This window comes from Epinephelus lanceolatus, chromosome 15 (assembly GCF_041903045.1).
Source record: "Epinephelus lanceolatus isolate andai-2023 chromosome 15, ASM4190304v1, whole genome shotgun sequence".
Classification (NCBI taxonomy): domain Eukaryota; kingdom Metazoa; phylum Chordata; class Actinopteri; order Perciformes; family Serranidae; genus Epinephelus; species Epinephelus lanceolatus.
In genome coordinates, this window is record NC_135748.1 from 22,623,707 (window position 1) to 22,650,334 (window position 26,628).

The 26,628-nt window shown below is 40.3% G+C and overlaps 1 protein-coding gene across 2 annotated transcripts in view; it reads right to left on the reverse strand.

Annotated features, from left to right (window-relative positions):
- Positions 1-9,481, reverse strand: part of ltk (leukocyte receptor tyrosine kinase) — an 86,960-nt gene extending 77,479 nt beyond the window's left edge. For both annotated transcript variants that reach the window (XM_078175064.1, XM_078175063.1), the window contains exon 1: positions 9,232-9,481. In XM_078175064.1, the coding sequence (XP_078031190.1) occupies positions 9,232-9,283 (52 nt within the window). In that variant the 5' untranslated portion in view covers positions 9,284-9,481. The remainder of the gene's footprint in view (positions 1-9,231) is intronic.
- Positions 9,482-26,628: the final 17,147 nt, after the last annotated feature.

Sequence of the window (26,628 nt, forward strand, 5' to 3'; positions counted from 1 at the left end):
AGTCAGCACATATAAGTATTTGTTAAAAGATTTATCAGCGACTGTAAACTATGAAAATTGCATAACAGTTATACAAATTAGGCCAATTATTAATTAATAATTTCTTAAAGTCTAAGGTAATGTCTTCAATAGTTGAAGAATAGTTAACTGTTGATAACCCATTTATTTATTATTGAAAAATGACAAAAATTTAGAGCTGATTATAGAAAAAAGGCGGCAGATTTTTGTTTCTGTTAATCAACTAATCGATTAATCAACAATCATTTCAACTCTACTTGACATATTTTTGTTTCTACAAACAGATCCAGGGTCAGAGCAACAGGTCATCCATTAGCATCTGTACAGCTGTCAGCTGGGCTGTGAAGAGGATTGTCATCATCAACCTTCATGTTAAATTATACTGGAAAACACTAAATGTGTTTGACATTAATAGCCACCTGTGGTTACACATTTTTTCCACACGCTAACTGCTTGTTTATAGAAATAAGCACATCATTCTCGAGTACTATCTCACTAAGTGCATCCACAGAGACAGATTCTGGGAGGGAAAATCACTTGCCATCTGATTTTGTCTTTGAATCGCTGTTTACAATTAGGGGGTGTAAGAAAATACCAATACACCTGAGCATCGCATTATTATGTTTTGTGCAACCGTATCCTCAAAAACGATTTTAAATGCTTACAAATTTCATTATTTTTAATTTGTTTATCTAAAGAATCCGGCAAATACTTTTATTTTTTTCAACGTAAATGTTATTTGCTTTGCTCAGATTGCACATAAAGTAGTGCTACGATGCTGGATATTACAAGGAGTGCAAATATGAGATGTACGACTGCAGGTCCCTCTGTTCTTGATGCATAAAAAGATAGTGTTTTCACGTTTACACAGTTTTCCTAAAATGTCAGGGAAAAGAAAATTGCAATATATATCGCCTCGCTACCAGTATCACAATATACAGAATCTTAAACCCTTTATCGTGATATGTTTTGCATCGCCAGATTCTTGCCAATACACAGCCCTATCGCAATACAGTACTGTTTATAAGATAATTGTGATCTGCCCTGTGTCTGAAGCTTATTATCTGTAAGGTGCTTAAGAATCAAAAACACGATCTGTGTTTTTAACCCTGCTGCTTTATGAGCAGATGGAAGTGGGTGTACACAGATCTCCACTAATGGCAGGCGGCTTTTTGTATTTAATGTTGTTTTGTTTTTGGTATTTGAACTAGGGATGACTTTTTATGAGTTAATCACTGAGAATATTTTTGACTGGTTACACATGTAAGTCTATGGGTTTGTTTTGCTACTCTTCAGTTCACTGCAGTGGTCACCACACTGGGTCTGGTGGGAGTTAGCTAGTGGCGCCGCTCATTCGACAAGTGCTGCTAGTAACATTGCCCGGCCCAACGGCATTGTTGTGGAAGCAGTTTGCTCAACCTCGGTCTACAAGGTTTGCTCAATTTTGAGCCACATAATCCATTTAGCATTGTTAATTATGTTATCACTGTTAGCACCGTTATCAGTGTCAGCATTGCTAGTGATGTCAACATAGCTAACAATGCTCAAGGGGTTTTGTAGCTCCACAGGGTGGCAACCATGTTTCTATTGCAACACCATCCAGCCACTGGGACAGCAAAACCAGTGTACTTGCCGGATAAGCTGTGCTGCTATCTAACTCTGTTGGAGAAAAAATCTTTCAGGTCCAATTCTGTGGCTGGTCCAGATGAGTTTTATTCACTGTGCAGTAGAGACAGAAGTTTTCAACGAGGGTGTAGAATTCCATCTGAAGATGAACACTAAGAACAAGGTTTTTATAGTATTACTTTCAAAGGCTTGGCTAAAACACTGGGTTGTGGGTTGGGCTCATCAACAGGTCTGGACAGGATAATTAACAATGCTGTGTGATTCAGTCTGCCCTAATCCTCTCAGCATCTCTGCTATTGTAATATCTCTGTCTGCAGTGGAGGAGGTTTCTGGATAATCAAATTCACATGTGGGGTCAATGAATCTTCTTTGCGATTGTCTTCTTGGATGAGTAGCTCCAACAATTACACAAAGGGATCTTTAATCAATGTTAAATAGTTTGTAACTTAATCAGAAGAACAAGATCAAGCTAAAAATATAAGGTAAAACATTTTCTTACATAACTCCTACCTGAGTGCTGCACTGTGCACATTGGTAAAGGCTACCTATCCAAAGGAGACCGCAGGGTGGGCTGTGGGCACTATGTTTCCACGCATTAATGAAGCATCACAAAATTTCACCACCTCTAAACGGATAGGGACACTAAACCACACAGAGTCAATGGAGCGCTGGATTAAAAAAAGGTCTCGTATTGGATGTCATGTTGTGTTTTTTTCTTAAATTGACCGATAAGTTAGCGGTTAATGGGTGTCGGGCTATTGAAAGCAAAATTAACCAAATCTAATACCCCTAATTTGAACTAACCCTTTAAGAAAGAGAAGCGCAATCATTCGACCGATAAAATCTTCAAATATGCATGACAAAGGAGAATGGATATAGCTTTAATGCCACATGTAATTGTTATATCAATGAACTGTGATAACCTGACACTTTAATTCCTTTACACAAAGCAGAATCAGTGACACCATTGTTCCTTTTCTGCTCCGGTTTCGTCTCAGCATTGCTTCTGGGGGGGGAAGTGCAGCTTTAACATTTCATGCCAACTCTAACATCTCATTCTTGCCAACGGTCAACTTGATGTTGCATTTTATCTCTAAGTGTTACTCCCTGACTTTGCCTCTCTTGCCTATCATTATCTATCTGTTTTTCTTTCCCTGTTGTTTTTGGTGAGTGGATTAAAAAATAATGAAAAGCATCTGACTGGCTTTGCCCCGACCAATGGTCGCCCTTGAACATGAGAGACACACAGCTGGCTGTTGTCTGTTATCCAGGCAGCAGAGTGACGCCCCTAAGGCCCAGCTTTGATCTGCTGTCTCTCTTTTAGTCGACTGCGGATACATGATCATACTGTAACTAACACCTGAGCAACAGACATGAGACTCTAATCCGGCAGCTTTATTACATGGACACAGGAGGAAACAGTACTGTATGTCTCTTTGTGTTATCGACTGTTGCTGGTTTCGAAGGTGAAAAACAATCGCACAAAGAGCTAAAAAGCAAGACAGTCTCAAAAGATGAAGTCTGCCCTGAAAGCCTGCCAAAGAAATCCTGAGACAGACCATGAAAATGAGACGTGTTGCAGGAAAAAGAAAAATGAATGAATGCAAAAGTGATGAAGTTTGCACCTCTGAGGAAAAGCTGAAATGAGGGATCATATTCAAACTAGCACGATATGTGACTGCTGAGATAGCGCCTAATTCCCGACCATGTTGGAGGCTCGGACTAATCAATTTACGTCTTCACCCATCTACTCTTGGGTCAACCTTTAATGTTTCGTTTGATCTCAAAAAAAAGGATCAAGTTGCACACATTACCGTTTATGCTTCTTAACGTCAGGGTGAATTTCATACTTATATTAAACCAACGGTATTACACTGATCTAAACGACATTAAGCAGCACATACATGTTGAGGTGAGTTTATATTAACCCTAAAGGTCCACGCTGGTTTAAATAAAATCGCTAAAGTGGCAAGCTGACTCTGACTGCCTACACTAATGAGATTCAAACTCTGCTGATTAAGTGCAGATCAGACTTTTTTTCCATTTACAGAGCCACATGGGAACTGAGAGGTACAAAATAAACACAAATGATTAGTTTCCATTAACACTGCATGCACATAAACACACACAGTTAATGCTGTTTGAGTCACAGCTGATCAGTCAACAATCAAAACAAAATCATCTGCAGTTATTGCCTGTGCCAGAATGACTTCTAAAGCGTACATTATCATTGCAGTCATACCTCTACAGTCATTAACTAAGAGCCTTGTTGGTTTCAGCATGAATTAGTAATAAAGTACTGAAGTAACCCCAAATCCGTTTATGTAAGTCTCTGTTGCAGTCTGCCAATATCTTCAATAACATTAAAAGCTGAAGTCAAATCACAACAGGGGCCTAAACGGAAATCTAAGGATGTAATTCATCTGTTTTTTGTTACAGACAGGAAGCAGGGTAGTAAAATGTAAACGTATATAGCACAGACAGAATGACAGGGTGGATTTGGTGTCTTTGTACTCTATCCTTTTGCATATTTAAAATTGTTTCATCATATCAAAAGCATTATTTCAAAATCCTTTTTTGAATTAGCAGAGGCGTCTGATTGTGAAAAAAGCACTTTCTCTTGAAGTTAGACGCTCAAAGATCTCAGTTTCCGTGTGTTTGTTGGCAGAGGCCTTTACACACCAGGGGCATTATTTATTTATTTTCATGCAGTTAATGTGAACGTCAATATATTTCTCAAATTTTGTTTTACCATGGATACTTTTTCATTTGGAATTAGTCTTTTTTTTTGCTTTTGGAGTGGAGGAGGGGACAAAAGCTTGGAACAAGGGCTGATTTTCAATAGATCACAGCGAGGGAGCTGCTCTGTTACAAATGAAACCCTGACCTAAAATCAGGTCCGCACGTGATTTAGCACCAGGTTCCTCACAAGCGACATCATTTGTTTTTTTGTTTTTTTTTCTCAGAATAAGGTAGGGGTGCATCAGTTTACTGGCTGAACATTGCTATCAGCCCATATTCGCCTTGTTGACTGCCATCGGCCTATTGCAAATAAGATTTACCGATGGCAACGGCCAATTTTTTTGTTCTATCATATCAATTTTACGCAGGTTAAAAAAGCAGGGCTTGAGATTAACTGCCACAAATTTAAATAAATGAGCCGGTACAAGAAGACTACAGTGACTGTTTGGCAAATGGGCTCTGTGATCTCACTGTGTGACGAGATGGCTGGTAGCAGCCGGCAACACACAATGTTTGTGACGAAAATAGATCTTCCCATTCAAGACGAAAGGATGCGGTAAACTCACTATAGTTGCATCAGAGGACATTCCCTATTGTTTCTCTGGTAATGCTAATTTGTGAACGAATCCATGTTAAAATTGGCATGAGGAGAGCTAGTTCACGATAGCTTTAAGCAGCCAGTGGACGCAACTAAGAGCACACAGAGGTTGCATAGAGTGCCGAAGTTACGCCCCTTCCGGTAGAGCTCATGGGACCTTAGATTGGAAAAAATATGAATGGCAGTGAATGGGGAGAGCAGTATTATCTTTTGTTCCCGTTTGAGTTCCCATTTAAAACATAAATTTTAAGGTCAAGAAAGTCATACTTTGTGGTAAAACTGTTGAGATATAAGCTTTTTAATTAGAAAGACTCAAGAGTACACAAGAGTAGGTCGCGTATATGACGTCATAGCTTTCGCTCGCTTCCTGCAGCTTGGCCTCCCCGCTGAAATTCCACTGTTTTATGATTAATCGATTTCTGATTGAAGATGTCTGTGTGTTTTGTGCCAGGTTGCAGTCACTCCAAGCTGCAGGAAGCGAGCGAAAGCTATGACGTCACATACGCGACCGCCTCCTGCGTAGTTTTTCTAATTACGTTTTTTTTCAAAAGCTTATATCTCAACAGTTTTACCACAAAGTATGACTTTCTTGACCTTAAAATTTATGTTTTAAATTCATTAACGACAGCTGTTTCATACATTTTTGTGATTGAATTTGTGCTCATTCAAAGGTAGTGTAATGAAGGGTTTAATTACTTTAAAACAGTTGTAGTGTCGATTTCTTTGTTTACCTGGCACAAAAGGGGGTATAAATAAAAAATAAACAACATAAAAACATCAGTATCGGTATCAGCTTCCAGATTTTTATTTTAAACATTGTCATTGGCCCAGAATTTCAAAGTTGGTACATCCCTAGAACAAGTTCAATTGTTCTGAGCTGTCACACTACATAGAGGCACTGACCAGCTACATTGTGGAAAATGGATGTCACATCACAACATCATCACAAGGGCAGACCTGTTGCTGCCGGTATGACTAGTTTTGATGCAGGCAAGTATTCTGCATTTTCATGTTGTGTCGTTTGCCCCGCCTCTGTAAATAAAGGTCTTGAGACCTAAAACGAGGCTGGTGAATTTATTCATTTCAACTCCTTTTATAAGCCCTGCAGCTGGCAATATGAAAAGGTTACCACAGCATAGACATTGGGTATGTGTGTATGTATGAGAGCAGAATATTGATGACTGTGCACTGCTTGTTATTTTTCTCGGGAATGTCGCCACGAGACACCCAGTTAATAAAACTGCAAATGCAAGGGCTTCATCAGTGGGCCTTAAGCTCAGTCACCATTGTGTTACCTCATTCTGCTAGAAAATAGTGACCTAACGTACATTTATTCAAATAAAAATCTTTGATATTATTACTTTAATGATTAATAGCATAGCTGTGTTCTGGCTGTGCTCCCATCTGTGCCATTTTGAAAGATGCTATTTGGCATTTGGCAAAGCTGCGAGGGGAGGAGGGACGAAGGGAACAGTTAACAGAGTCTAAAACAGCAATGGTAACACCGCCAGTGTTTCTACCGTACAACATCAGACTCCAAAATGTAAACAACAGGCCAAAGTCTTGCATTGCATTTATGTTTTGTTTTTTTGTACCACGCAAAGAGTGCTATCAGCGAGCAAGCACTAAATAGTGCTGAAAGTGCTTCAGTCCAAAAGGACTGAAATGAACCACAAAAGGAGCCACATGCTCTCTTCTTTCGGAATAAAGCAAAGCTATCCCACTTGCTGCTAAACTAGGCTGCATGCTGAAGACGACTCAGGATCAGAGAGGGAGGGGGGTCTGACATAATACTGTGAGTTTTGGCAAAGCTCACGCTGGGTTTTCTCCTGTCACAGAGATTGACTGCAGTAAGAGCCACTTAAACTGGTGCAGCCTCCGTGGCTGCTGAAGCCAAAGAGGGGACAAGCCAAGATACGCACTGCTCCTTTCTCCTTAATACAAGAAAAGGTGGTGTTGCTGAAGATATGTGAGATAAGGAATTTACTGCCACCTTGTTAGGAAAGCCTCTGGTATGAAGCACATATTCCACAGATACAAGACCATGGGTGCAAAGCAGGTGGTACCACATTAGAAGGGAGAAGCCTGTATGTAACAGCACATACTACATACATTTACCAGGCAGTTTCTTGAAGGAAAAAAAAGCACTGGCATGAGGCATGATCCAAATCAGGCCTTAACATGTAAAAGGTGAACTAATGTGCTCCATGGGAACATTTAAAGCCAGATGAAGTCACAGTGATGCCAATGAGCCAGCTCATTGAGTCCGAGTGAGCTCATCATAATTTTTATGCCCTTGTGCCTCTGCCGGTCATATAAACACTCACTCCGTTCATATAACATTAACCCTGGCAGGATGTGGCAAGCAGGAAGCATAAATAAACATTTTCTTTCGGCAAACGACGTAATATGCATTCAATGGAAAATGTGTGATAACTGTTCATGCATGTGTTTTTCTGTCACAAGCTGACTACAATACATCTGACTATTAAACCTGCTTCACTGCTACATTGACGTATGTAGTGAAAGGTTATGGTTTCCTCTATAAAAACTAAAACAATTGTACAACATTCTTTTCCTGCAAACCCCACTAACTCTTATGAGAACAGTTGCAAAGCCTGTATCTTGCCAAGCCTTGTGGTCGTGCTGCAGTGTAAATGAATGTAAATCAAATTCCATCAAGTGTGCCTCAAGAGAATATGACTGATGCCGTTTTTCAAAGTGGATGTGAAAACACCTCTGGATGTGTGCTTGGGAATGAGAGAGTCGCTGTGTACTCACAGGCACTCAGAGAGATGAAATCAAACTGCAACAGAATCAGAGTAATTAGCTGACTACATACTCAACTAGTGGTCCCTTTTCACTGGAGTGACACAGGGAGCAGTAAGGGAGTTGCAGCAGAGCAGCAGCAGCTCGCCTAATTAATTTGTGTTTGCATCAAGCAAACCATGCTTTCATGCCCATTTCAGTTTGTGCATAGAAAAAAGAGGAGATGCCATAAAAATGAGTAGAAGATATTTCAAAAGAGGATTTTTACACTTGGCTGAGGTTATTGTATCGATAAAAGCAAAATGCCAAAAAGTTAGCCAACCGAAGTAAGTGACTTAACGGCTGACCACATATACAGCAGTAATTTGACAGTTAAAATAAGAACCAAATACCTCTCTTTGTCAATTCCACCAGAGGCTAAAAGACGTTCACTTTAAAATACTGACATTTACACATGCAATGACTTCTGACGCGAAAGGTTTAATTTGGATTTGGGTATTTGTACATTCTGTAACTCACACATTACAGCCTTAGAGCATCTTTTCCTCTCTTGTAATTTAACTAGGACTTTATGGGACTTTTTTCAATACTGGTTGACATATTGTGCTTCTGAATCATGAAAATATAAACTGGAGGAGAAAATAGCAGAGTTTGGGATTAATTATTTAGGCAAAATGTTTTATGCATAAATGTCTCTTTTTGAATACTAGCCCAATATTTCTTGCATTTCTAAATGAGATAATTCCATATGAAAAAATATGTTAAAGTTATTAAATTGGAAAGACCAAATGTCTATGAATATTTGTTCTTTTTTTTTTGTCTTTTATTATGTATTTTGTCATTTGCTCAGTTATATTAATACTGTAGTCTGTATTCCAATGTCATATGTGGTTGCCTTTGTGACTGTGGATAAAATTAATAAATTGAAAAAAATAAATAAATAAATAAACAAATAAAACTTAATGGCTAACTGTCCACGGCAACTTCCGGTTCACTGAAGAGATGAAAAATGGCGGCAGACGAAAACATTAAATATATGTGAAGCGATGAGGAGACATTAACTCTCCTCAAATTAATAATAAAACAAACATAAATGCCACAATTTTTTATTTCCACAATTTAATTTAGCTGGAGCGGTGTCTTCTTCTGCAATTATATAATGGCGTCTGACGGGAGAATCTGCGCCACCTACTGATTATGTTACATCACTGCTACATTAACCAATTCCGACCGTTAGCATACTGTAAGCTAACGGCCGGAAACTAACCCATATTTCTGGGAAGTCGGTTAAATTTTGCGCTGCATTGTAATAGAGACCTGTGTATGGTTGGCAAATTGGTTTAATTAATCGTTTAAAGAGAAAATAAAGTATAAAGGACTGAAAAAGGGAAAAGTTTTAGTGTGGTTTCGCATTTCATCCTGCCTTAGCTACAGAAACAAGTAGGGTAACAATGGTGAAAGTGGATTACAGTACTTACTTATCAACATGAAGATGGAGAGAAAAGTGTTGTAGATTTTTATATAATCCATGGCTCCCCGTTTTTTCGGCAGGTCCACAGAGAGTCCGTGTAGTTTTTGGCACCTTTACCTCCTCATGAATACGGTCACACACAGGCTCGTGAAGCTCACAGTAAACGGACACAGACGCGCGCGCTCCTACGGACAGTGTTGTTGTTTCTCCAAGTTGCGCACTGTTACTCATTCCGGTGATGCTGATGCTGCTGCAGCTCCCAGTGACGACAACCCCACCACACTCTTTCTCCCTCCCTTTACTCTCTCTCTCTCTCTCTCTCTCTCTCTCTCTCTCTCTCTCCTCTCTCTCTCTCTCTCTCTCTCTCTCTCTCTCTCTCTCTCTCTCTCTCTCTCTCTCTCTCTCTCTCTCTCTCTCTCTCTCTCTCTCTCTCTCTCTCTCTCTCTCTCTCTCTCTCTCTCTCTCTCTCTCTCTCTCTCTCTCTCTCTCTCTCTCTCTCTCTCTGTGTTAGTCACTACTCATAAAGGCTCCTGGTCCTAAAGACATTCATTTTCTTAGGTTGCACTCTCCACTTTTTGCTCTCAAAAGAGTTTTGTCTTTATGCTCCGGCTGCACATGCAGACTCCAGCTTGTCCATGAAGATTAAAGTTGAATCATTACAACAAAGAGCAGAGGCCAGAGATAATTATTATACAGTGGTGAAGGGATTATTCAAATCTTTGAGTGAAGTAAAAGTGGCAGGGTGTAGATTTCGAGGGGGATGCAGGGGACATGTTCCCCTCAATAAAAACTTTACAGTTACAGGTTTTAATTTCTACAAAATTTAGTACACTTCAACCATAAACTGACGCAAATTGGTGCAGAAAAAGTAAGTTTGATGCATAAAATATTCTAGTGGAGAAGCCCTAAATTCCCTGGGTGTTTCTCAAGGTCAAGGAACGATCCTAAAATGGCTGAATTTCAAGGACGCTACGTCATCAAATCCTGCCTCCTTCAAATTCTACCAAGGACAGAGCCCTTCCTTCAGAGAATTATCATGGATGCATGTGTGCAGGCATAAAGTTTCCAAAATTGAAGTGAAGGCAGGGCTTCTTCAATGAAATCTGTGCCTCAGCAGAATTTAGATAAATATGTCATTTATTTGGATTAATATCTCCAGGACTTATCATAAAAGCATAAAAAATACTGACAGAAACCTCACATTTTATGCTTTGGTACATTTCTTAACTTCTACCACTCAATACCAACACATTATTATCATTACCAGTCCTCATTTTTGCTGCATTTAATCGTAGGTCACTGTTTATGTTGTTAGGTAGGAGTTAGCTGACATTTTTTCTAGCTAGGAAACGTTACAGGTGGTCAGTACCACTGTCCTCTGTTTGAATTGGAATGAGAGAAGCTAGCTGTTGTGTCATGTGCATGTGTTACTATTAAAGCCAAGGTGCTACTGACTAGCTAACTGACTGGATGCCCATTAACATTATAACTCCTATTGTGTGAATTTATTATTATTTTGTAGATTTCAAGCACTTTTCTTTTTTTGAAGTGTATTTTTATTTATGTATTTGTATTATATAATACAGACAAGGAAAAAGGCAGAGACAAACATTGAAAAAGTCAATTACTGTAAATGTGTTAATGTCACATGTTGTGCATTGCATTTCAAATAAAAGTCCAAAAAATAAGCCCAAGGTCCATTTTTGGTATTTTTGGTACTCACTATAGGGGGCTGGCTTACTCCAGAAACATACATACTGTTTATGTGTATGTTGAGGAGCTGCTGTATCAAAATGAGTTATCCTCCCCCAGAAATTAGGGTTACGATATGTTTCTTTTATGATTCCAATCCATTCCTCTTTTGCTGTGGCTCAGCATTTAAATAACCTTTATCAGATCTGATGGTTTAGTCACAGACTTTCCCAGAAAGTGTTGTGCTTTTCTTTCACAAATGTGGGAATGAAATTGAGTTAAAATGTACAAAACAGTAAAATTTATCTTGCCTCGCCGGGCAGCTCTCTGGGTGCTCAGCACCCCTAAACCTCTGATCCTAGAATCGCCCATGCTGTGATTAAGATAAAACATAAAAGTTTTTAAATGAATCATTTATAGCAGTGATGGAGCTCTAAGTGCCACACTAAGTGCCTACCTGTTTCTTTTTTTATAAGTAAAATCCAGAAATATATTCTTTAAAGTCATGTGACTCTGAAAATACTGCCTACATTTGTTCAAATTGTACAACGAAATTAGAGAGTGCCAAAATTATCACACTAACTGAGACCCCCTCAGTCTGCCGAGAGTTAATGACACTCCTTAGCCTGTTCCAATGTGTGAATGACTCTTGCCTTGCCTGTAGGATTCTTCCACACCCTTGAAAAGCAGCGCACACTGGGGCACCTGGTGGCTCAGTGGATAGAGCAGGCACCCACATGCAGTATGAAGGCAATGTCCCAGCAGCAGCAGCTGCGGGCTTGATTGCAGCATGTGGCCATTTGCTGCATGTCATACATTTCAAATATGTTCTTTTACTTTTAAGTATAAAGGTAAAAGAACATATCATTTTAAAGGGCCTTTTCAGAGTGTTAAATCCTTATTTAATAAGTACTCAGTTGCCATTTTATTAGGTAACTATTAGTTTAATGAGGTAAGCGTTGTTAAAACTAATTCAGTCTGATACAACAGTGCTGCAAGCAATCCCACCTTCTTTTAGGTTTTGATGTTCAGTTTTTGTCCAAAGTGTTTGGGAGATTGATGATTGAACTGTATGATCATTGTTGATTAATCTGTCAATTATTTTCTTGATTAATTGATTAGTTGTTTGGTGTATAAAATGTCAGAAAATCAGTGTTCAAAAACAGTCCTAGACTCTTATCGGAGCACAGATGATAGTCAAGGACTCAAAAGTTTGCTGCTGTTTTTATTAACGGTTTTATTCTTTTTTTGCACATTGAGCGCCCTTCTTTTTTGTGCACAGATGTCCCTGAATAAATTGACTTTTCTTTTGCATTGAACTTTGAGCTTTCTGTGGCTGTCCAGCCCAGCTGTATTGGTGTGTGGGTCTCCTCTCTGCTGTCCTTTCTTGTTTGTCTATTGTACCCACACACCCAAGACAAACTTTTTTGTTGCCATGGGTTGACCCAGTTTCACAGCAGCCCTGAGAAAAATCAATGTTTCCCAAAGCCCAAGATGGCGTCCTCAAATGTCATGTTTGCCCACCATCCAAAGATATTCAGTTTACAGTCACAGAGGAGCAGAGAAACCAGAAAATATTCACATTTAAGAGGCTGAAATCTGAGAATTAAAAAAAAAAAAGACTCAAATTGATTGATTATTAATTTAATAGATGACATCTAATGCTATCATAATGATATTATTATACAGAGATGTGTTTCTGTTAATTTGTCCAAACCTTTCTATCAGTGAGGGTATGCTAAATAACAGATTGCAGGAATGTTATATTAGACTGTATTCATTTTAGCTAGGTGTACCTAATAAACTGGCAACAAAGTGTGTTATTGTTATCATTAATTATGTGTGCATGTAATAAACATTTTAGTGTTTTAGCTGGTCAAGGTAGAGTAGTTTTAAGGACTTTAATGGTTGGTTAGTACAATACATCCTATTTTATATAAAATCTTTGTCCACACACACAGTAACTGTAGCTGTCAAATTCATGTTGTGAAGTAAAAAAAAAAGTGCGATATCTGCATCTAAAATGTAGAGATGTAAAAAAGCATAAAAGGAAAATACTTCAAAGCATAGATTGCAGTCATACTTGGGTTACTTTGCTATGCTGCTCTTTCATATCAACATTTCAATTCATAGGACATAAAACTGTCAATATACAAAAAGAAGTCCAGGTACACATTTTTAATGGTTCAAGGCTGAATTGCCAGAGTGCCAAACTCCAAACATAAAAGACCTGATCTAGATTTCTTTCCCCATTTACTTCTGTATGTACGGCCGTGTGTTTCTGATGAACTGAACTAGATGCACGTAAACACACATCGCCTCTGTGTTGAGATCAAAGTGGACTACTGCAGTGTTATGCTCATGACGACTAAATACATGTGCAAGTAAAAATGTTGCACTTATATTGTTGATGAATCACTGGTGAGTGTGGAAAACTGTGGATTTCTGGGATTACACACAGCACACTGCAGATGTTGATGCGGATACATTGTAATAAAATAAATAATCAGTCTTTATCCTTTTCATTTTGTGGAGTCTAAACACACAGCAGTATTTGTGCTTTCTTACTGATTGAATAATTGAATGTGTGAATGCACATCAAGCGGAATTTCAGAAGCTTTTTCATGACTTTTTCATTTTGTTTTAAGTGTAAGTAAGACATTCAGTCCTGAAACCTGAAAAAAAAGTTAAACTCACAGCCAAAGTTGCCTTAAACACACCAAAGGTCTAAATATAACTTTGGCTCTTTGTGTGTTTTCTTGATTGCATTTCTCTCAACATAAGGATGAACCTTTATGATACTTCAGTCATTCAAGACCAGCTACATCAGCCCACTGGAGAAAGAGTACCTTGTGTTCAGCTGTGAACCACTGAAGCAGTCTGAATAACATGTGTGTCACCCCTCAAAGCGTTTCACACCACTGATTTACAGAGCGACAACAAAAGTGAGTGTGGAGTGGGAGGAAAAGAGCTTCAGGATAAAGAAACAAGGAAGGATCTGAGGAGGATTGTAACTTCTTCTTTCAAGGGTGTAAATTGTCTCTGTGGTTACGCAGCCAGGAGGTATTCTTGATTTTGAAGGGTCATTGTCTCAAGAGCCCGTCCGATTCATCAGGGGAGGTTTAACTTTGATGAACGATGGAGACAGTACTGAAAGAAGAGGCAACAGAAGGTGTGATCTCATCCAAGTACAACAACTCATTAACAGAAACGTGCTAGCGAGTCATGGACGACGATTTTCTCTTGGCTCTTTAATGACTGTTTTAACTTTTGGTTATTAAGAGTCCTTTATGCCGAATTACCTTGTCATACTATGCCTATTTGCATGTGAAGCACTCATGTATGTAATGCCCTGCTGTATTTCTTGTATAAGAGGTGCTTCACAAATCAAGTTTTTTGTTGTTGTCATTAATAAGAGGAATACATTTCCACAATTGACCTATGGCTAAGCCACGCCCCCCTCCACTCACTCGGACAGACTATCAATATTCAGTGACCGGCGCTATGGCAGGTGTCACAGTACACAGCATTTTGCAGGAGGCAATTGATGATTTTTGGGGACATAAGGATCAGATGTCATTGAGAAGTAACCAAAAGGGCCTAAACTACACATTGGAGGGATATATTCGTAATTTTATTGTTGATAAGGTTGATGAAAAGCTTAAATTACAACCCAAAATTTACAGGTCACAGTGTACGCTTGTGAACCGCATCTCGTTGCCGTCGCCATCAAACACAACAAGATAAAGTGTCACTGAAGTTAAGGTTTTTGGCTCAGAATATGAGAAAAGGATAATGGCCTTTTTACCATCTTTACCAACAGTGTCTCTCCGTTAGTTTGGTGCTACAGTATTTACACTGAATCATTCAGCATAACGTTTGCCAACCTTTGTTATCTCTGCAATTACAGATAAGTTAATGAAGTTAATCTACAGATGTTAACGTTAACTTAACTAGAGCCCTTTGGACAACAGCTAACAATGATGCACGATCACCAAAGTACAAAAACTAGAACAAAATAGGCTAACTCCCAGCAAACAAGGTGACATGATGAATAACGCAGCTAGGAGCTAACATTAGGCTAACTTTAGCTAACGTTAGCGAGAAATGTTAAAGAAAACTTTATATTTCTTTCCAGCAAAGTGACAATATGTTGCCTCAAACACAATGTTGACTTACCTTAGAACAGATGTAGACATCATTGTTAATCTTATTCACGTTGAGTTGATGTTGTGGTTTAATGTTACCGCACAACTTTAGCCAAAGGAGACACTTTTCTCGGTTGAGATGTGGTTTAAAGTGTAAAAAATACACCCTGTCACCCAGCCTCTCATACCTTGTGTCGGAGTTGCATGTACCCCATGCACACCGTTTGACCATTTTGAAACTTCAAATTTCCAAAAAAGCTCATAAAACCGAACAAAACTGACTTTCTGTAATGCGTTTGAGGGCGGGACTAAGCCATAGATCAACTGACCTATGGCTTAGTCCCGCCCTCAAACGCGATGAGCCAATCACAGTGCGTATAGCCATTCTCATACACTCAGACATTCTCTGCCTGGACGTTCATTGAAATGCATTACAGAAAGTCAGTTTTGTTTGGTTTTATGAGCTTTTTCTGAGATTTGAAGTTTAAAAATGGTCAAACGGTGTGCATGGAGTACATGCAACTCCGACACAAGGTATCCTGAGAGGCTGGGCGACGAGGTGTAATTTTTACACTTTAAACCACATCTCAACCGAGAAAAGTGTCTCCTGTGAATAAAGTTGTGCAATAACTTTAGACCACAACATCAACTCAACGTGAATAAGATTAACAAGGATGTCTAAGGTAAGTCAACATTATGTTTGAGGCAGCATTATTGTCACTTTGCTGGAAAGAAATATAAAGTTATCTTTAACATCTCTAGCTAACGTTAGCTAAAGTTAGCCTAACGTTAGCTCCTAGCTGCGTTGTTCATCATGTCACCTTGTTTGCTGGGAGTTCATTAGCCTATTTTATTCTATTGTTTGTATTTTGGTGATCGTACATCGGACACTCTTGGTAAAGATGATAAAAAGATTATCCTTTTCTCATATTGTGAGCCAAAAACCTTAACTTTAGTGGCACTTTGATGCACCAAAAATCATTATGGCTGCAAAAATCATCAATTGCCTCCTGCAAAATGCCGTGTACTGTGACACCTGCCATGGCGCCGGTCACTGAATGTTGATATTTTTATGTTGAGTGAGTGGAGGGGGGCGTGGCTTAGCCATAGGTCAATTGAAGCCTCCATGTGGACCTAATCTAATAGTTAAACTACATATATCATGAAGTAACAACAGGAGAGCTCTCTGGGGTGACCTCTGTCTCTGGCGTACTCAGCTAATTATGTTTTGTTTTATCTCCAAGCTAACAGATATATGAGAAAGAGGGTCAGAGTTCAGGGAGTAATGTTACTTTAACATAAAGAAGTATGTCCTGATAGTGTGCATACTGCATGCAACAGTGTGTACTTTTAAGGGCAGCTACAGTTCCTACTATAAGTCAAAAGAAAAAGTATGTGATTCAAAACGCATCATCAGTCCATACCGGGGACCAAAGACAACCTGACATTCAAACTGGCGTTGTCATTATAGTGTCAGTTCAACTTAGACCCCAAATGCATACACAACCAGGAAACTGAATGGTTAGAGGCAGTTCATTGTAGTTTGAAGAAGTGGAGCAGAAGGCTTGAAAGGTGGGCAGGGAACGGGGCAGAAGACAAGAATGAGGCTGGACGTGACGGATTATGGTTCAGGCTGGCGTGGTGAACCTGAGACAAAGTGTAAAAAAAAAACAAAAAAACAAACCTAGAAGTTGTCCTTGATGTCTGTACTGCAGACGAGGCTGAGCGATCTAGCGGAGTCTGGAGGTCTGAGCCGAGGTTTTACTGCAGTGGATTGACTGTTGATGAGACTCACGTGTGCGGGTTCAGCAACTGCTGGCAACCAGAGAACTGGCAGGAGGAGGATAACAGGAGGCCAGGAGGGGAAACGAGAAGCACATGTGAGAGGCAAAGCCGAAACCCTAACAGTGATATGTTTCATATTCCCAGTGAAAAAAACAGTGAAGTGAAAAAATCAAATCACCAGTATTTTCCTCAGAATCAGGCACCAAACCAGATGAGCTCAGTATCCACAGATGTTTCTTCTCATCAACCTTGGAGAGACAAAATGCAGTCGTTTTCGGAAGTCCAAGTCATTGACCCATCTAGTCATCTTCACCTGGATTTATGCACCTGTGATCATGGGCCACCTGTGGCCCACAAATCGGAAGATCGGTGGTTCGAAAGTATCCTCGGACCCCAAATTGCTGCCAATGACTGTGCCATTAATGTGTGAGTGCGTACGATTGGTTAACTGAGTAGCAGGTGGAACCTTGTCTCATAGCCACAGCCACCAGTGTCTGAATGTGAATGTGAATCCAACTTTGACATGTGGTGTAAAAGCCTTCGTCAGCCCCATTGTCTCCAGCCCTGCACGGCAGAGCCTCACTGACCACACAGAGTCACCTGACTGCTGCCGTCTATCCTGCCCTGCTGGGTGCAGGACGCCTTGGGCTACCCAGTGTCCTCTCATCAGAAATCAGTCTTGTGGAAAGGGCAGCAAGAGAAAGCAGGATGAGTTGGATGAGGATGAAGAGGAAGAGGAGAATCAGACCTGGGTGGAGGCGCTCACTCAGGAGCTTGCTGAAGACAATTGCCCAGAGATGGATCCTGACTTTGAGCCCAGCACTACAGAGACTGAGAGTGAAGAGTACCGCTCACACAGCAGCACAGAAAGGGACACTGACGTTCAGGGAAAAGGTGTCGTCATTGAGGATGTGAACATGGAAATTGATCGTTTTAATCCATTTGAAGTCTCTTGCCCTGCTTTGAGCGGTAGGAAGATTAGAAGGGCTCTATACAGCATTATACATCTTATCATATGTCAGCCATGAGATGTTCTTGATAAACATTCTGGTTTAAGTCAGAGACGCTTACCTCAACAAATTAACAGTTCGTAGCAACTGGCACATGCTTATTTCAGGGAGGCCACAAAGAAACCCTCAAGCTTAAAAAACACACATGAACATTAATGCTGCGCTCCGACTTGCATACTTATTTTACCATCAGTACATACTGCAGCTGCCTTCTATGTTGCATGGAGTACGCATATGATTGAGACATTCTACTTCATCATAACACTGTGCCTTGACCCTCTTGCTCATGTCTCCATTGTTGTCTGTAGCGCAAAATTCTAAGTGCAGAGAAGAAGTACGTGATACAGAATGCGTCAAATCTTGGCATTGTCAGTTAATGTTGCCTTTGAGATACAACAAAACAGCTTTTACCGAGCTCGCCAGAGACGGAGGTCGACCCAGACAGCTCTACGATCTTTACTTTGAAATATATGTTAACCTTTAAGTTATAACTGCATACATTGTAGATTGTTTGCTTCTCTCTTGTCCTTTCTTATTGCTGCTTTTAAGTTAAAAAGACATGACTGCTTGCTGGATTTGATGTGCTCAGCTTGTCAGTCTTGACAGAATTTGCACCGAAACTGGCTACTGTATCATATTGCCTTGACACATGACGAAACAGAGACATGACATTAGGCAACATCAACTTGCATGTTACCTAACAACCATCATTGCATACCTGTGTATGACAAAAACATCAAAGGAAATACGAAATGACTCATTTAGTTGAATAGCTGTTACATATATAGTTCATTCATAGATTTCTAGTTCATTTAGAATAAGCATATAATTTTCTTTGTTATAGATTGCCACTGACTACTTTACAAAAAAAGAATGTCTAAGAAAAGAAGATGTCTATATTCACGCCCCTGGATTATAGTTATCACGGCTTCAGTCAGCTGTCAATAAGCTGTCTTCTGCCTGTGGCTCAGTCGATGTGGCATATCTTGTGCTGCACAGAAGATTGTGGGTCAGAAGAGCCAGAAAAGCATGCTGGCTTGCATACTGCAAAATGCGACCAGATGCAGCAGGACATCCTGATATTTTAGGCATTTTGCATTCGACATACTGAATCTTTTTCTGACATACTAAATAGTATGGCATTATGGGTGCTGGAACACTCAGATCAGTTTCATCAGAGAGATGTCAGGTTATAGTTGCCGTCTTGCACGCCTGCAGGAATATAATTGGCCATCATGAGTCAACAGGTGAATGAGCCAATGATTGTAAAGCAAAGAGGAAATAGCCCAGCATGACCGAGGAGCTCTGACTGACCTGCAATTCATTTAACATACAAACAAAGAAATAAAAAAAACACTAACAAGTTACAAGCCAGAGCAAATGGCTTTGCTCGGCCCAGCTACTTGCTGCTGCCTTAAATGAACTCCCTTGACATTTCCTTTATCTAATCCTCTTACGTGACATTGTGAAGGCGAGACTCCTTTTCACCCCCAGATGCTGAGGTTAGTGAGTTCAAACCAGAGGTGTTTCACAGAACAGGGGCTGAACAAGGCCACTCTCTGACTCAAATGTGCCTAAACAACATTTCAACTGGGCATATTAAAATAATTATTACCTCCCCATACAGCATGTATTATAAATGAATTAATAGATATTGCTTGTGCTTTTGTACGGACATTTTTTTTGACTGCTGACCATTTTGGATATTATATTAAAAATGTCTTTATGTATGTATTACCAATTTCATATATAGTTTTAAGCTTATAGCATTTAATAGTTTTGAGATCAACAGTACAGTATAGTGTTTATCCTCCTATCTAATGGGTGTCTATCGATCAAGGTGGCAAGCTGCTGTGTTCAGCTGATATAAATAAAGTTGAACTGAAATGAAATAACACACAGACTCCTCAATAATAACAACAGCAATATGAAAGCTTTTTAAAATATTGTAATCCTATCACAAATCAGCTCAGTATGGACCCAAATGCAGAGCAGGAAGCAGGTTGAAGGTAAAACAGAACATCCTTGAAACAGACAGGCAACAAAACACAAAGTCCAAAAGAAAGTAGAGCCAAAACTAAACTGAAAAAAAAACCAAGGACGCACGATGAACACAAAGGAGAACTTTGTGAGACCAGGAAGAAGCAGCACCAGGAACACTGGGATTCACACATGATTGAACGCAGATGAACTGACAAGGAACAAAGGGAAACACACGGGTATAGATGCACAGAAAACTAATCAAAAGAACAAGACAGAGCTGGAGAAGGTGGAGGTGGGCAAAAGGAAGGAAATAGAAATTGGCTAACCACAAGGGTGTGGTTGGGGAACACTAGGGTGGAGCAAACAAGACTAACACAGAACAGGTGCAAAGGGAAGACTCTGGGAATAGGGAAGGACTAACGAGACGGGTAAAATACAGGTGTGACAGAAAACAGGAGAGAAAACACACAAAGACAGGAAGTAACATGCATTGTCTTCTCTCAAGATACAATTGCATTTTCGCCGAAAATTTTACGTTTACATACAGTCTCTTTCATAATAAATGCACTATGTTAAGGCTTTAGGTTTGGGTAACAAAGGCACATGGTTAGGTTTAGGAAAAAAGAATAGGGTTTGGCTTTAGAAACTTACGGGATGCGAACACGCTCTCTTGGGTGAAATTCATGGTTTGTTGGACCATCTACCAACACTCCATCTCACCCTACTTGGTCTTACCATGGCTAAACTTTCTCTTTGTCCCGCTGTGTTTCCTCCTGATACCGCTGCACTCCATTAACTTATAACAGCAACAAGCCACATATCATGCCGACGTTTAAGGACACCTTTTTTCGTTGGTTTCTGACACCGCAAGTCACTGCCCAATCGCCATATTTCGACGACTTCGGAGTAAGACCAGGCTCGCTGCAGCTCCAGCAAACAAACCACATGTTTGGTTGTGATGGAGGACTTAGAGGTTTAAACCAATCAGACCACCACAGTGTCTGCTTCCTTTCCCCCTTGGGGTGGCTGTGGCTTAGAGGTAGAGTGGAATTGTCCACCAAGTGGAAGATCAGCGTTTCAATCCCCAGCTCCTTAGGCAAGATACTGAACCCCAAATTGCGTGTGTGAATGCTTAATGAGTAGCAGGTGGCACCATGTGTGGTCGAGCCGAGGCGCTATACAAGTGTAATCCATTTACCATTTAGCATTACATCCCCCTGGCACTTCGCAGACTCCCAAACATGAGGATGCGACAACTGGAAAGCATTTTTCCTGTCACTGGTCATATTGTTACCACATCTGTGATATTTGTGGTCAACAAACAGTTAATCTTCGAGTCTTTGTGGTTGGTAGCAGAGTTGCCAAGACACTTCAGAAATCGTTGCAGTCTCTTAGCTCAACATCCGGGCATCTTGTTTTCAGCACAAATCTGCCAGCAGAAGAGATTTCCACAGGGTGATCTGGCCGCAGCGGTTTCTAAAGGGCTGATTAAGTGCAAACCACTGATTGTGATTGTCGTCTTATATTCCCCAGAGAGGTCTCTACCAAACTGGCTGCCAAAGTCTTCACAGAATCTAACCAATGAATCACCTCAAATTGCCTGTCTGCTACATCTGCTGTTGTGAAAGAGAATTCCTGATGCTTGAATTATAAGACAACCATGGCTGCCTTTCAGCATCCAGTATCTCTACAACCTTTTTCTTTACATTTAAATCAAAAATAAATATGACTGCACATGTTCTCATGCTGCTACAGCTACACAGTATGGTTTTCTTACAGGTGTGTCAGCAGTAACAAGGCTAATATACAAACTGCCACCTCTGCTCACCAGTGAGCTGAGTCATATATAGTATAGATTTAAGGGTCCAATACAAGAAAATGGCATCAGATTTTGCCAAAAAAGTAGGATTTCTGCAGCAGTCCAGGGAGATATAAGTTGGCATTTCAAGACGGTAGAAACTACATACATACAGTAAATCAGTTGAGATCAACATTATGTTTGTACCTGTGGTTTTCAGCTCTCCCCTTATGCCAAAAACATTTTGCAGCTATTTTTGGTGAAGTGAAAATTTCTTCTGCCAGGGAAGTTGTAACCCTGCTGTGGGAACCATGCACAAGTTCAAGATGCTGATGTGAACGAAAACAATTTCAGGTAGAGAAGAAAAGACAAAAGATTTATATGTTATCCGGTCTTTTTCTTGTCGGGATGCTACACTTCGACGCTGTTAAAAATGTACCATCTTGTTGTTAGAGTTAAGGTTTGTCTTGTTTCTGTGGCAACTTTGGAAACAGAGAAGACAGATGACTTTACTTCAGCGCAGCTTTGATAGGAGGTCTGGAGATCAGGAGGTTTTTACCAGGAGCCGAATCATGCGCAGAGGTCTACTCCTCTCCAAAACAAACGGACCAGGTGATTAGAATCGGTAAAAACACTGAATAAAGCAGTTTCATGTAATGAATCAGTGTTTCTTTTGCACAGTTCAGCAAAACACATTCTCATTCTGACCTCGTCACATATTGTCATTTGGTCATGGATCTTCCACTACCAGATATGACATGAAAGGTACCCTGGGTGTGTTGGTTGTTGACGTTCTGGGACACTGTGTCAAGTTCTGCCTGTTACATTTTCTTCTTTCAAAATGTAACAACTAACATACATGGTTAGGTTAAGGCAACAAATAGACGTGGTTAGGTTTAGGAAAAAAACAGGGTTTGGCTTTGTAATCTTACAGATGTTAAAAAAATTCTCGTATGAAAGCTGGTGTTTTTTGGACCCATCCACCAATCATCCCACCTCCTGTCTTTCCCCCTGTCGCTGCCAAGCGCCATTAAAGTGTACCGGCAACCATCGGTTTATCATGCTGATGTTAAAGGATGACCTCTTTTGTCGCAAGTCACTACCCAAGTGCTGGATTTCGACGAGTTCAGAGTGCGACCAGGTTGTTCAGCACTTAGCAGACAGGCCAATGCTCATCTATTTTCTTTCATAACTTAAAGTGTCCTCATCTTATTTCTGATTCAGACGTTAAGGGAATTTTTACCCTGAGCCGAACTGTCCGCAGAGTTTTCCTCCTATCCAAAACAAATAGACTCAATGATTGTAACTAGTAAAAACACTGACTAAAGCAGTTTCATGTTACACATCAGTGTTTCCCCAACTCTGTTTTTATGTTGAAGCCGAGCCGCTAACCCAGCATCTGCAATTTGTGCTCACTTTTTTATCCGATAACTTAAAGGGAAATTTTGGTTTATTTCAACCTGTCTCCTATCGTCCTAAATTTGTTTCACGTGACTAGTGACATAACAATAATAGTTAGCATGTTAGCCGTTAGCCTAGATACAGCCGGGGCGCATAGTAGCATCAGACCTGTTAAAACGTAAGTGAACGGGCAACATTCAAGTGCAAAGTTAGTCCACTAAACAAGCTTTTTTTCCACAAAGACCGCCTCATATCGTTAGGATAAATGTCAGAGAACATATAGAAAACGACATGTAAACATGTTGTCTTACCTTACCGGTGTGCTGCCATGTTTGTTTACCATCTAGCTCTGCTTTCCAAAGCGCGGCCGAAATATATCTCACGAACTCTAGATAAAGCCCAGTTGGATACTACTCCAGGTGGAGGTGTCTCGTGCTCGGTCACATCCAGACCTTGAAAATAAGGCTGCAACCAGTCCCATTCCTTGCAACAGAGGCATTCCTCTTCTGTGGGCACTGGGGCACAGCATTCATAGGTACACCACCAATCTCCAGAGCTACGCAGCCTTGCAGCAGCCATTCCTCCTCTCTCGTCCTCTACCTGTTGTGCCTCTCTCTCTCTCCTCCTCTGTTCTTCAATTTTACGAAGCTCTTCGTCAGTGTATTCTGGCTCAAATAAATAAGGGCGGCCATCAAACTCTGCAAAATCAAATTCCTCCTTCACAAAGTCGAAGTCTGGCAAAAAGTCAGCCATTATTCTACAAATCTTTCAGGCACGGTATGAGATTGCTGCTTGTTCTCGTGATATTTCGGCCGCGCTTTGGAAAGCAGAGCTAGATGGTAAACAAACATGGCAGCACACCGGTAAGGTAAGACAACATGTTTACATGTCGTTTTCTATATGTTCTCTGACATTTATCCTAACAATATGAGGAGGTCTTTGTGGAAAAAAAGCTTGTTTAGTGGACTAACTTTGCATTTGAAGATTGCCCGTTCACTTACGTTTTAACAGGTCTGACACTACTATGCACCCCGGCTGTATCTAAGCTAACGGCTAACATGCTAACTATTACTTTTATGTCACTAGTCACTTGAAACAAATTTAGGACGATAGGAGACAGGTTGAAATAAACCGAAATTTCCCTTTAAGATCCAGACATTCAGGAGGTTTTTAGCAGGAGCCAAATTATCCACAGAGGTCTCTTCCTCTCCCAAACAAACAGACCTGGTGATTTACACCCCTAAAAACACTAAATAAAACTGTTTCAGATAAAAAAAAATATCTGTGGTTTCCTGACTCTCTTCATGGAGGGGCTACTGACTAGGATGCTGTAGTGTATTATCATTCACTCTGAAGGTTTGGAACAGATGACCAGTAAGGGGCTCAGGGTCAAAAACATGTATGGTCAGGGTCAAAGAAGATATTTATAGCGTAGGTGTAGGGTTGGAAAAATCCAACAAGAATGTCTCTTTGTCATCTGTTTGACTTTGTCTCACATTTCACAAACACCACCAGGTCTATATAAGCAGGGTATTTGGGGCTGTTTTTCAGAGCAGTTCACATTGGCGGAGAACCCTCTCCAAGCATTCTAGATGCTTGATAGATGCTGTACTTCTTGTAATAAACCTTTTTTTATGCAAGCAAGATGGTGTCATTGGAGACTTCTTCATCACCTTCACATCATCGCTATTTAAGAAACAACAATTTCAAACACAAAAATGGGAATGACTGGAGCCAGTGTTTAGTTTGTCTGTTTTGGGATACTGTAAAAACCTGGTGGTGCAATATGGCGAGGGCCTGCTCCCTGTGTAGATACAAGTGGCACATTCTAAGGTGACGAAAACACAATTTTTATTTTCAGGTGATTATACACTAAAAGAAAACCTACTGATTATATTTCATTTCTGCCAGTTCTACACACTGAGCCTTTAAGAAGTCTTCCCTAGCTCAGTAGACCAGAATGAAGCTGAAGCCTGCAGGTTATTGTGTTTGTTCTCCACATCTACATGTGCTTTCTAAGTTTCTGTGAAACACAGGAAATCACAAGCTAAAACAGGAGAGAGGCAGAGAGTAACAGCTGGAATGCACATGAACAAACAGATTTTATCAAACTGTGTAAAATTATGCGGGGGTGGGAAAGTGTCAAGTCCACTGACAAAACTGTATTAAGGTATTGCTGATACGATCATGAAAAACAAATGGAACACAGCGTCTACATTTGTTGGGGTTACTAACAGGCCACCACATGTCAGTCAGCAGCAACTCACAGTATTCAGCTCAAGCTCAATAAGTTAAGGTGTTATATCCATATCTTTATAAATTGGTAGCTGGCATAGAACAGGCAAAAAGCCAAGAAATGGGGAATGCTGGAAAGCTTAGGGTAACACATAAAGACAATATGGCAAATGATAAGTGGAGGCGGTCTGGTATATTTACAACTGAGGTAATCAGGGCAATAGGAAGTCGGTGAGCTAGTGGGAGGAGCAGGTCAGGGGCTGAATCTGGCCGGAAAAAGGTTTCAAAGAGCAGATGTGTGTGAGAGTCCCTACATACAATGTCAAAGGGGTTGTTGGTAATGACAAACTGGTGAAAAACTGACAATAGCACCAGCATTACAGAGCTTTTTAGCATCTTTCAGCTCATTGTTTTGGTTTTATGGCCTTCATCTACATGATATTACATAGTATCTGTCATTTCAGGTAGATCTTATCACACTGAAATGTGTTTAAGTTTTAATTTTTCTGATAAATCTGGTTCTAATTAGTTATTTGATGCTATAAAAAGATGGGTATGGTGTCATGATTGACAGCTGTGTGTGCCAATCAGTGTGCTGCAATCACTTGCTTTGCTCACGACTGTTACGGACAGGTGTATAGGTGTGAACTAAATACCATGGTTCCACTTCATGATCGCTACTCTGCAGACTCTGGCTCCAAATGACAGAGATGCAACCCATTCTCATTCCCAGGTCTGCAAATACCGACGCTTCGTCCTTGTCTCATACTTAAGCGACACACAGGGCACCCTTTCGCCTATCTATGTGGCACACAACTAAAACACATTGTGCCACTTGGTTAATGTTATGAGACAGTCGTGGTTAGAGTTAGACATTAAAACTGTTTGGTTAGGTGTAGAAAAAAGATCACATTTTGGCTTAAAAGAAGTACGTTGTTACAGAAAATAACGTGACGTAAATATGTCACTTGCGCAACATCAGTGCACAACAACCATACGTAAATTGCAAAATGTTATGTTAAAACAGTGCTGACCTTTGGTTTTATGTAGCACATAATCTGTGGTCTCCTGGATGAAAGTCCACTTTTATTTGACCACCTATCTATAAAGTGTCTTACTCTTTACACTATGTCAGTTGCTCTCAGCATCATGTATAACCGTGGGTGGATTAACACAGCTTGAAAGCCCCAAGTCAGATGGCAAAGGCTGCCTTTGATGTTGATATCATGCGCCAGGGTCGTGACAAAGCGTTGGTAGTTGATGCCCTGGGATTATGAGCGGGCCACAGAATGGCAGCGTCCATATCCTGGAGATTTTGGCTTCATTTTTGTACAGTGGGAGAAAGTCGAGAC